We start from the raw sequence: 12,565 nt of genomic DNA, 5'->3' as shown, positions 1-12,565 counted from the left end.
TGCTTCCGTGTCTTGGGTATTGTAAATAATGCTACTGTGAACATGGTGCATATATATTTTTGAATTATAGTTTTGTGTGAATAAATGCCCAGGAGTGGGACTGCTGGATCGTATGGTAGCTATATTTTTAGTTTCTTTTTCTTTTTTTTCTTTTGACTGTGCTGGGCCTTTGTTGCAGCGTGTGGGCTTTCTCTAGTTGTGTCGTGCAGGCTCAGTAGTTGTGGTGCGTGGGCTTAGTTGCCCAGCACTACGTGGGATCTTAATTCCCCGACCAGGGATCAAACTGAGTCTCCTGCACTGGCTGATTCATGTTGATGTTTGGCAGAAACCAACAAAATTCTGATCACTTATCAATTATCCTTCAATTAAAAAGTAAATACAATTTTAAAAAAGAATGGATAATTTTATTAAATGATTTAAAAATCATCTGTCAATATAATCATATTGGGTGTTCTCCTGACCTGAATTTCCACGTGGTGAAATTTATTAATAAATTGTATAATTATTGGAAGGCAGAGATATGGAATAATATCCTCCTAACTGAGAAGGAACTTTGAGACCCAAAAACAAAACAGGCAACTGCATAAAGAACAATTCTGAAGTTTATTGTGGGTGACTTGCACATGGGCAGGAGCTGGGAGACGATCCAGAGGCATTCAAAGCTGCAGAAAAGGGTACGGAAGATTTAAAAGACCAAAGCTGAAAATAACATCTGACTGCTAGGGAGAATCACGTCCATATCAATGGGAAACGGGTGTTTTTCACTCCCTTTGTGTATGTTAGGGGGAGGTTCTCATGACCATTAACCATTCAGATCAGCGAAAGGCATTCTTCCAGTTTTCATGTCAGATGAAGGCCAGGGGAAAACTATTAAGGAAACTCCCCTGGCTTAGGCACATTTCTTGTGAGTAGGCTAAAGCTCCGTCTTGCAGAAAGGGGAGCAGGTAGCAGTTTAAGGAGAAAAAATTATATGGAATACAAGGAAAGTCATTTACCCAGAGAATTTTTTTCTCCTCATTTTGTTTTGTTTTCACTCAATGACACACAGTTTCATTTCCTGCTGCTGCTGCTAAGTCGCTTCAGTCGTGTCCGACTCTGTGCAACCCCATAGATGGCAGCCCACCAGGTTCCCCTGTCCCTGGGATTCTCCACGAAAGAACACTGGAGTGGGTTGCCATTTCCTTCTCCAGTGCATGCAAGTGAAAAGTGAAAGTGAAGTCGCTCAGTCGTGTCCGACTCCTAGCCACCCCATGGACTGCAGCCTACCAGGCTCCTCCGTCCATGGGATTTTCCAGGCAGTGGGTTGCCATTGCCTTCTCCAGCTAGCAGAAGGAAAAGACACAAACCCTCAAAAAGACCAAGACCACATCCCTCTGTTGTTCTTGATTTGTTTCTGTTAGGTTGAAAATTGTGTAATGAACTTGAGGACACTGTTATTCTTAAAAAAAAAAAAAAGAAAAGAGGTAGGATTGTGGGCCTAGGATAAAGTCAGAGTGGTTCAGCCATACCATAGGACTGAGTCATCCTTGCTCTCCTAGAAGAACTTCATTTGTTAGTGATGAATCTTTCACTTAGCATGCCATTACACTCTATTTGCTAATATTTGTTCAGCATACTTACAGCATTATTTTCAGTACTTATACTTGCATCACTGTAAAACTGGTTTCTGTAAATTGGCGTGGAATTGTTTACTTGTAAAATAGGGATTTCGGATTTTGTGAGGCCTTTGACAACTTCCTTGTTTTTTTTTCACTCTAGTAGATCTGTTTATATCATCTCTTTCATCTAGGTATTCAAGATCTAGGCTTCTCCTTGTGTCTCTTACCTTATTCTATCTTCTCTTCCTTCTCTCCTTTCCTCTATTCTCAGTTCAAGGGGCCAGATTTAGCTGATCTCTGCTTACCAATTCCAGGGAAAGAAATTCTGGCTGATTGACCCACCTCAGAGGTGTTCGCCTTTGGTCCAATCAGCCAATGATCAGGGGAGAATCATGTGATACAACCAGCTCATAGGTGTGACCTCTGTGGGTCAGGGAGGAGAAGAGTCTTAGAGCAGGGAGGTTATTAAGTAGGCAGATATCTCAAAAGTTGTCTCCTCCATGCTTGGGTTTAATAATTATTCCATTTCAGATGTTTTCTAATTTGCCACTTTCCATTTGCATTGTTATTAGGTTCTTGTTTCTACTTTTCTTAGATTCATTTTGCTATCCATTTTCAAACTTATTTGATTGTTTATTAATTTTATGTCTTGTGATCTGAAATTTGTAAATTTCCACTCAGCATAATTTTAGTGTTGCCCATAGTTTTGTATGTAGTATCTTCATTATCTTTATAATTTTGTTCTGATGTTGTCCTTGACTCAAACCGTTGCTTTGGAAAGCTTAAAATCATTTTTTCCAAGTTGTGGAAGAGGGGGCTTACTATTCTTATGGGTTATATTTAAATTATTTATGTATTTATATTTGGCTGTGCTGAGTCTCCTTCGCTTCGCTTTTCTCTAGCTGCAGTGAGCAGGGGCCACCGTTCCTTGCAGAGCGTGGGCTTCTCATTGTGGCGGCTTCTCTTGTTGCAGAGCAAAGGCTCTAGGGCACGCAGGCTTCACTAGTTGTGGCTCTTGGATTCTAGAGCGCAGACTCACTAGTTGTGGTGCACGGGCTTAATTGCTCCACAGCATGTGGAATCTTCCCTGACCAGGGATCGAACCCGTGTCTCCTACATTAGCAGGCAGATTCTTTACCACTGAACCACCAGGGAAGCCCCTGTCAGTTACATTTTGATTGCACTTGTCAGTGTGTGGAGTGTATAATCTGAATGACTTCTACTTTATTATGATTTTCTTTGTGTTCAAATAAGTGGCCAACTTTTGTAAATGTCCTAAAAGCTCTTTAACAGAATATGAGATCTAAAATTTGGCTGCAGACTCCCCTGGTGGTACAGTGGATAGGAATCTGCCTGCCAATGCAGGGAATGTGGTTTCAACCCCTGGTCCAGGAAGATTCCACATGCCACGGAGCGGCTAAGCCCGTGCACCACAACTGTTGAGACTGTGCGGTAGAGTCCAGGACCTGCAACTACTGAGCCGAAGCTCTAGAGCCCACGCCCTGAAACAAGAGAAGCCCCCGCAATGAGAAACACACACTGCGATGAAGAGTAGCCCTCACTCGCCGCAACTAGAGAAAGCCTTCCTGCAGCAATGAAGGCCTAGTGCAACCCAAAATAAATAAAATACATCGATTTAAAAAAAATTAGTTGCTTTCTTGCTTTATATATTTCTGAGACTTGATTTGTTAGGGAATGAGATGTTAGACTCCATGACCACCTTTGGATTTGTAATCTTTCTCCTCCCATATTCTGCCATTTTCTTTGCTTAAATAATGCTGTTTTCTAGTGGATACCGTTCATGACCACTACACGATCTACATCTGTTTTGTAGATCACTCATGACATCACAGTAAGTGATCCTTTTAGCCCCATTTAATTTTTTTGTTTTTTGGCTTCAAATTCAACTATGTCGACATTAACACTGTAAGCCTTACTCTTCCACTCTCCCTCCTTGGGCTTTAGCACATTCTTTTATTTGTGATTTTTCTGAGTGTCTGTTGCAACTTAATTCTTTTCTCTTTTGTTTATCAGAAATCAGTCTTGGCAAGTAGTAGAAGATATAGGTTTAATTGACCTTTTCCCTGCAGTTACTGTTCCCATCTATATTATACAATCAGGTCCTATGTAATCAAGGAAAAAAGATTTACACAGCATTTGCTCTTTTGTGTCCTAACAGCTCTAGATATCTGTGGATCCTCAAGATGTCCGTCTTATTCTTGGCCCTGGGCATTGTATTATTTATGTTCAGAAGTGTGTCCCTGTATTCAGAATTCAGCATCTACAAAGCACCACTCCTTCAGCCTAGTGTGGCTGCCGGAATGCTGAAGCTTCTCCCTGAGAAACACATCAAGAGCCTCTTTACCCACGATGGAATCTGGTGAGACAGCCAGTTATTCCCCCTTGGTCTGACCTCTCCCCCTCCCTCCTCCTGTGGCTGAGTGTCCTATTGTGCCCACCTTACAGCCAGTTCCGTACCTTCCTGCACCTGTGCTGATTGTGAATGTGATTCCAAACTACAGGACCAGAAAAGCTCTCGGTCTGCAGGGCAGAGACTCTGTTCCCTACAACACCCAGCAAAGTCCCTGGTGATTTTGGAGGGCCCATTTAACCCAAACTACAGGAAAGATGTTGCCTTTCTGTCCCTTTGGCCTCCTCTTCAGGGGGGTGGGACTGAGATGCCATTGTGACTCTCAAGTTTAAAGAAGTTTGGAGAGGGCTTCCCTGGTGGCTCAGCGGTAAAGAATCTGCTTGCCAATGCAGGAGACAAGGGTTTGATCCCTCATTCTAGAAAGATCCCACATGCCGCTGAGCAACTAAGCCTGTGCCACAATTACTGAGCCAGTGCTCTAGAGCCTGCGAGCCACAACTACTGAGCGCACGCGCCTAGAGCGTGTGCCCTGCAACAAGAGAAGCCACCGCAATGAGAAGCCCCTGCTCCGCAACTACAGTTACCTCCCACTCGCCGCAACTAGAGAAAGCCTGCACAGCGATGAAGACCCAGCAACAACCAAAAATAAATAAATGAAAATTATTAAACACACACACACACACACACATAAAGAAGTTTAGGGAATTCCCTGGCAGCCCAGTGGTTAGGACTTGGAGCTTTCACTGCTGAGCCTGGGTTCAATCCCTGATCAGAGAACTAAGATCGCACAAGCCACATGGCTTGTGGGATCTCAAGTAGAAGTTTGGTGCAGGAGATGATTTAAGAGAGGGGTGGTTTTTTTTTTTTTTTGGATTGCAAAATTTATTTTTTATTATTTAAAACAATTTATTGGAGTATAATGACCTTCAATGATGGGTTAGTTTCAGGTGTACAGCAAAGCGATTCAGCTATACATGTACATATATTCTTTCTTTTTTAGATTCTTTGCCCATGTGGGTTATTACATAATATTGTGTAGATTTCCCTATGCCATACAGTAGGTCTTTGTTGGTTATCTGTTTTATATACAGTAGTGTGTGTATGTTAATCCCAAGTTCCTATCCCTCCTCCTGCCACATGTCTGCTTTGATCACTATAAGTTGGTTTTGAGAGGGGGCCTTCTTATCCCTTCCCCTCACTGTGTCTTTGGGAATGGCTACTGCTGGGATTCTAGAGTCTCAACCAAACCTGGATGGTGGCTGTGAGAAAGGAGAGTCTGGGGGGAACAGCACGGTGAGTTAGACTTCAAGTGCCTGCCTCACCTACCAGCCCACCCAGTCTGCGATCTTAATCCTCATTTTGTTTCAGGCTCTTCCCGAAAAACCAGTGCAAATGTGAAGCCTGGAAACTTCAGCAAAGCTATTACTTTGAAAATGCTTATGGCCAGACTGAACTCCCTGCGGTGAAAATGAGGAGACAAGCTGAATTTGAACACTTTCAGAGAAGGTAATGCAGATCACGGGGGCTCTTGGGCCCTGAGATGGTGTGGAAGCTCTCCCTGCTCTCTCCTGAGGGTGTAGGGCCAGGGACAGAAGAAAGGCACTCCCACTCTTGCAGGGTTCCTGGAAGGAACTCCTAAGAATAAGCCAAGTAAAGAGAACTGGGGAAATAGTCCTTCAGTGAATATTTATAAAACTTGGAAATTCCCTGGCAGTCTAGTGGGGGACTTTCATTGCTGGGGCCTGGGTTTGATCCCTGGCTGGGGAGCGAAGAGGCTACAAGTTACATTGTGAGGCCAATAAGAAGCACACAAACCAAAGAAGCCCCAAGACACTTGACATGTCTCAAGCATCTCATAATAAAGAAAGAGCAAAGGAAGGAAAAGCCTGAAACATCAGTGCGATGTTGGTGGCACAGCCTCCATGCACCCAGGCCATCATGCCTTTAGTCTCGCCACGTTGCACTATCTGATTCATTTATATGTTGAGAATGTACTGTTCCTCTGCTGTGTGCAAAGCCCAGAGTTAAACTTTGGGGATATGTTGACCAGGATTGTTGGTTGAAAACAGGAGAAATAGATTCTGGCTGGGTTATGTTAAGAGGGAATCTGTAGGGAAGATGTTGGTACCTTCCCATATCCATAGGTGGTAGGATGACCAGGTTGGGAAATCAAGACCCAGGGGAGCACAGAATGGCTGGGCAGGTTTTCTCTTTTTTTCCACTAGGAATCATTTGTGAGTTACAGTGGCAAGTGTACTGTAATAAATAATACCATTTAAGGACTTGAACTCTGGAACAGGCTGGATGGCAAGTTGCTTAATGTCACAGACTTCCGTATCTTCATATGAAAACCTGTAATGGTTTATTGCAGTAATAACAGAGTTTATTACAGTAATAACAGTTTATTACTGTAATAGATTATTCGTCAGAAAAACTGTTCACATGCAGCTAGCAACTCATACAGGGCCTGACGTATAGAAGCTCTGCAAAAATATTACCTGTTTTGCTTGGTTTATTATTGACATTATTATTCTTACAGTTCTTCATGGGCAGTACAGGATACAGTAAGAGGGGCTTCCTTGATGCTCCAGTGATTAAAACTCCACGCTTCCACTTTAGGGGGCACATGTGTGACCCCTGGTTTGGGAACTAAGACCACATCCTACATGTTGTGCAGTATAGCCAAAAAGAAACAAAACACATAAATAACCTAAATAGTAGATTGTTATCAGTGCTATGGGAGGTAAATTAAAATATTATGGTCGATGGCATAAAGTTTAATGGGACAATGAAAGAAGGTTACTTTGAACTCCGATTTGTGTTATCTTTTATTGTCTATCACGATCCCCCATAAAAGAGCATTCCAGAAGGAAGAATTAACAATGTCCAAAGCCAGAGTGAGTTACATGACAGGAAAACAGTCCTTTCCTGATGGCTGCATGCCAGGACCGTTATGGCCTAGCATGTCAAGGGGAGGCTTGAGGTATGAGCCCAGAGAGGCCATTGGTGGCAGCCATGGTAAGCCAGCAGGTGGAGTGTGCATTTTGCTTTCTGGGTAATGCAAAGAATTGAACAGTTTTTCTTTATTTGCTTATAATTTATTTGGGTTGCACTGGGTCTTCCTTGCTGCGTGTAGGCACTCTCTATTTCCGGTGAGCAGGTGCTATTCGTTGCTCTGACTTCTCCTTGTGGTGCCTTCTCGTTGTGGAGCGCGGGCTCCAGAGCGCATGGGCTTCAGTAGCTGCAGCTCACAGGCTCAACAGTTGTGCACAGGGTTAGTTGCACTGCTGCCTGTGGAATCTTCCCGGACCAGACATCCAACCCGTGTCCCCTGCACTGGCAGGTGGATTCCTAACCACTGTACCACCAGGGAAATCCTTGAACAGTTTTTAAAACTGGCAACTTATTCTATGAGACAGGTGCATGCTAAGTTGCTTCAGTTGTGTCTGACTCTTTGCGACCCCATGGACTGTAGCCTGCCAGGCCTCACTGTCCATGGGATTCTCCAGGCAAGAATACTGGAGTGGGTTGCCATGCCCTCCTCCAGGGGATCTTCCAGACTCAGGGACTGAATCTGTGTCTCTTACATCTCCTGTGTTGGTAGGTTCTTTACCACCACCAGCCCATTCTATGAGATACTTTCATATATAAAATACCACTGTGGCTTTTCTGTGGAGGATAAGCTGGAGGGAAGGTAAAGGGAAGGCAGGGACATCAGTTGAGGTGCTGGGAAGAAGCTAAACATTTTCTACTGCTGTGACAATTATATGTGCCACTTTAATGACCAGTCCCCAGGCTTTACTGCTCAGTTGACTGAGCCTAAGTCTTGAATTAAGGAAGGGAAAAGGGGACTCTCGCCCTTGCAGGTTTGATTTCTAGAATGAGCCGCTACCCCAGACTCCATACAAACGGAAAATTCCCCAGAAGATGGAAGAGCAGCAGAAGGGAGTGTTGGAGGTCAGGAAGCCAGTGCAGTGTGCAGGTGATCCTGGCTGGGGTTTGAGCCCTGGGCCCCCACGGCTATGCGAGGAGCGTGGGGCTCAGTGGTTAACAGTGCTGCCAAGGGAGGCAGACCAGCTGCGTCCTCCATGTCTCAGATCGGCGACCATGGGCAAGCAGTTTAACTTCCTCTGTGGGGGGGCCAGAGGCACGGGGTGGAATGGTGATAGCGCCTCAGGTTGACATTTAGTAAGGTGATCCATGAAAGGCCTGAACAACCTCAGTGAAATTATAGGGTAGTAAGGGAGTGTCACTGTCTGTGAGGTCCCTGTGCTCAGGGACTGTTAGCTCCTGGCACAGAGCAAGGCTATCAGGCATCTGTAGAATTAGTGGATGGTGGGAGGGGAAACACGTAAGACGGCTCCATCTCTGTCTGGGACGGCACAGGACTGCAGAGAGAGAAAGAGGGAGAAGTCACAGAGCCCTCAGGAGAGGGCTCCAGGTGCTCACAGTGCATAGTGGGGGAAGGGAGAGCAGGAAGGGAACTTTGAAGAGATCAGAGCCGGTAAGATGGGGACAGGAAGGGATAAGAGGAGGTACTAGTTGGGAGTGTGGGCTCGTCTGGAGGAATCAGTGCCGAAGGAATCACAGAAGGAACAGATTCCAAACAGGAAAGGCCAAGGACTGGCTGTGTTCTCACCTTCCCCTCCTTTGCCTGTTTGAAATGCCCAGCTCTCTTGGGATTATACCTGGCAATCCAGGTATGAACAAAAATGGTCCGATAATGATAACTGACGTGAACTGGGTCTCAGGCCAGGAAGGAAGTAGCTGGGTGGGGAGATTCAGCGCAGGGCAAGGCACTGAGTCATGTACAAAGATTAGTTCAGTTCAGTTCAGGTCAGTCACTCAGTCGAGTCCGACTCTTTGCAACCCCATGAATCGTAGCACGCCAGGCCTCCCTGTCCATTACCAACTCCCGGAGTTCACTCAGACTCGTGTTCATCGAGTCAGTGATGTCATCCAGCCATCTCATCCTCTGTCGTCCCCTTCTCCTCCAGCCCCCAATCCCTCCCAGCATCAGAGTCTTTTCCAATGAGTCAACTCTTCGCATGAGGTGGCCAAAGTACTGGAGTTTCAGCTTCAGCATCATTCCTTCCAAAGAAATCCCAGGGCTGATCTTCAGAATGGACTGGTTGGATCTCCTTGCAGTCCAAGGGACTCTCAAGAGTCTTCTCCAACACCACAGTTCAAAAGCATCAGTTCTTCAGTGCTCAGCCTTCTTCACAGTCCAACTCTCACATCCATACACGACTACTGGGAAAACCATAGTCTTGACTAGACGGACCTTAGTCAGCAAAGTAATGTCTCTGCTTTAACATCTGTCACTGAAGTTATAGGATTATAGAGGATTATAGAGTGTGTCCTCCCCTGGGGTCAAGTGGCTACTCTCTGAGTTTCAGCCTCCCTGCACCACCATTATCTGGGTGCAAAGAACACAGCATTGAGTGCACATGCGCAGTCTGTGGCCTGGGGAGCGTTTTCAGCAAATTGCATGGAACTCAAGAGTTCCATCCCCAGCTCAATGATAATAGCAGTCAAAGGGAGGGATGTGGTAGGGTTTAGGAGGGAGGTCTGAGAATTAAAAAAAGAACATTCAGGAAGAAGGTGACATTCAAGCTGGCCTGCCCTCTTTTACTGAACCGATAACATTGTGTCCTAGTTATTGGACTTTGGCTCTGGGTTCTCACCCTTCCCAGAAAGGGACTTTACTGATATCTTTGTCCTGGGTTTAGCACAAGGCTGGGCAAGTCAAGGAAGAAATGAATAAGAGGCAAGTGGTGATGTGTGACTCTAGACCAAGCTTTGGGTGTGGCTCACTCCTTGAGGGAAGAAAAGCACTTTGGAGGATGAAGCTTCAGGCATTAAATGAGAAAGGGGAAAGAGCTCCCTTCATTTCTTTAGTCAAAAAAGCAAGATGCAGACGGTTTGTACAGTGTGTTACATTTGTGTTTAAAGGAGGAGGGAGTGTTTCTGTGATTGTATGTGTGTGGAGACATGTTTATATATGTTGAAGGGAGAAGGGTGAACAGTGATGGTGTGTAACAGTGGGCTTTTGATAGTAGCTTGTAGCGTTTGCTAATTTCTGTGGTTCAACAGTCACACTGTGGCTGATTTCAAGCTATGGACAAGATATCACTGGATTCCGGTTATAAAATATCTCCACCATTTAGATACGATAGATGAAAATAACCTGCAGAGCAGAGATAATAGGAAGATGTAGTAAAATAATTAGGAAGTGGTGAGTTTTGACTGCTTTTCAGCTGTGTTCCCATAATTTAATTTTTGTTAATGACTGCATTTAAAAGCTGGCTTGCAAAATTCCTGAAAATTCAACAGTTGACTGCACTGTATGGGTACAGGCCGGCTCTCCCACACCACTGTTACACATGAATATCAATGGCTCGGTGTCCCTTTGTGGTAGGCAGGTGATTTTGCCTCACAAGCCCTTTTCACACACAGTTTCCAAGCTTCCTGATGGACAGTGGACTGGGCCAAGTCACTGAGGCACTCGTATTCAGTGGCCGGTATGCTGGCTACCAATTTAGGGGTATCCAAGAGGCCCAACTCTGGGAAGAGTTTCCTGCTATTCAATCCCCTCAGAAAGAAAGATCCTGCCTGAGGCTAACAGTGTCCTTCTCCTCGCCCAAGTCCTTCAAGGGCTCGTTTCCCCCTCCAGTCTGAGGGATTCCCACCCCCCCAGCCTCAGTTGTAATTACACTCTGGATAAACTACTGGCAGAGGCACTTGCTGTCTCACTGTTCCTTTCCACACTGCTGACAGTCCAGTGGCTTCTTGCTGGAATGAGGCACGTCTGGAGCTTGTGGGATGGATAGGACTCAGCCCCAGGTTTTTAGTGTATCAATACGGGCGTAAGCCAAGCTATCAGAACTTGGGTACTGCATTCCAGTAGATATCAGCTGAGTGGGACCAGCCGACTCTCAGGCTAGGAGCCTGGACAAAGACACTCTAAGGGCCTACCCAGATCCTCCTAGCCCTGTTCGTAGCAAAACACATCAGTCAGCAAACATTGCTTTCACATTCTCTGTTTCACACACTCTCTTCCTCTGAGTTTCTTTTGTCATCTTCAGGCTAGAAACCTGTCTCTCTCAATGCAGCAAGTACAAACTTGTCTGCCCAAGGTCAGGTTCCCCAAAGACTTTCTGTCCCAGCACACCGACGGAAATAGGGGACTCTACAGCTCTTTGGTAACAGCACGTAGAGATTTTTCTGGGGGTGCTGTGGGGGAGCTGGGTAATAGAAAAGATGTTATTCCATATAATTTTTATATCGTTACACAGATAAGCACACATAATCACACATTTATGTGTGTGTATACATATATAAATATATACTACTGGGGTTTTGTGACTTCCCTGGTGGCTCAGACCAACTCTGTCTGTCTACAATGCAGGAGACCCGGGTTCGATCCCTGGGTCGGGAAGATCCCCTGGAGAAGGAAATGGCAATCCACTCCAGTACTCTTGCCTGGAAAATCCCATGGACAGAGGAGCCTGGTAGGCTACAGGTTTTGTGTGTGTGTATATATATATATATATATATATATATATATATATATATATTAGTTTTTTATTTTTTAAATTTTAAAATCTTTAATTCTTACATGCGTTCCCAAACATGAACCCCCCTCCCACCTCCCTCCCCATAACATCTCTCTGGGTCATCCCCATGCACCAGCCCCAAGCATGCTGTATCCTGCGTCAGACATAGACTGGCGATTCAATTCTTACATGATAGTATACATGTTAGAATGCCATTCTCCCAAATTATCCCACCCTCTCCCTCTCCCTCTGAGTCCAAAAGTCCGTTATACACATCTGTGTCTTTTTTCCTATCTTGCATACAGGGTCGTCATTGCCATCTTCCTAAATTCCATATATATGTGTTAGTATACTGTATTGGTGTTTTTCTTTCTGGCTTACTTCACTCTGTATAATCGGCTCCAGTTTCATCCATCTCATCAGAACTGATTCAAATGAATTCTTTTTAACGGCTGAGTAATACTCCATTGTGTATATGTACCACAGCTTTCTTATCCATTCATCTGCTGATAGACATCTAGGTTGTTTCCATGTCCTGGCTATTATAAACAGTGCTGCGATAAACATTGGGGTACATGTATCTCTTTCCATTCTGGTTTCCTTGGTGTGTATGCCCAGAAGTGGGATTGCTGGGTCATAAGGTAGTTCTATTTGCAATTTTTTAAGGAATCTCCACACTGTTCTCCATAGTGGCTGTACTAGTTTGCATTCCCACCAACAGTGTAGGAGGGTTCCCTTTTCTCCACACCCTCTCCAGCATTTATTGCTTGCAGATTTTTGGATCGCAGACATTCTGACTGGTGTGAAGTGGTACCTCATTGTGGTTTTGATTTGCATTTCTCTAATAATGAGTGATGTTGAGCATCTTTTCATGTGTTTGTTAGCCATTCTTATGTCTTCTTTGGAGAAATGTCTATTTAGTTCTTTGGCCCATTTTTTGATTGGGTCGTTTATTTTTCTGGAATTGAGCTGCATAAGTTACTTGTATATTTTTGAGATTAGTTGTTTGTCAGTTGCTTCATTTGCTATTATTTTCT

At 44.6% G+C, this 12,565-nt stretch overlaps 1 protein-coding gene across 1 annotated transcript in view; it reads left to right on the top strand.

Annotated features, from left to right (window-relative positions):
• Window positions 1-12,565, top strand: part of B4GALNT2 (beta-1,4-N-acetyl-galactosaminyltransferase 2 (SID blood group)) — a 63,425-nt gene that overhangs the window by 17,480 nt on the left and 33,380 nt on the right. Inside the window, exons 2-3 of the mRNA XM_069543202.1 lie at window positions 3,778-3,978; window positions 5,338-5,475. Coding sequence (XP_069399303.1) covers window positions 3,778-3,978; window positions 5,338-5,475 — 339 coding nt within the window. The remainder of the gene's footprint in view (window positions 1-3,777; window positions 3,979-5,337; window positions 5,476-12,565) is intronic.

Source organism: Ovis canadensis, chromosome 11 (genome assembly GCF_042477335.2).
Source record: "Ovis canadensis isolate MfBH-ARS-UI-01 breed Bighorn chromosome 11, ARS-UI_OviCan_v2, whole genome shotgun sequence".
In the NCBI taxonomy this organism is placed as follows: Eukaryota; Metazoa; Chordata; class Mammalia; order Artiodactyla; family Bovidae; genus Ovis; species Ovis canadensis.
The sequence above is the reverse complement of the archived record's forward strand: the minus strand, read 5'-3'. Positions and strand labels throughout refer to the sequence as shown.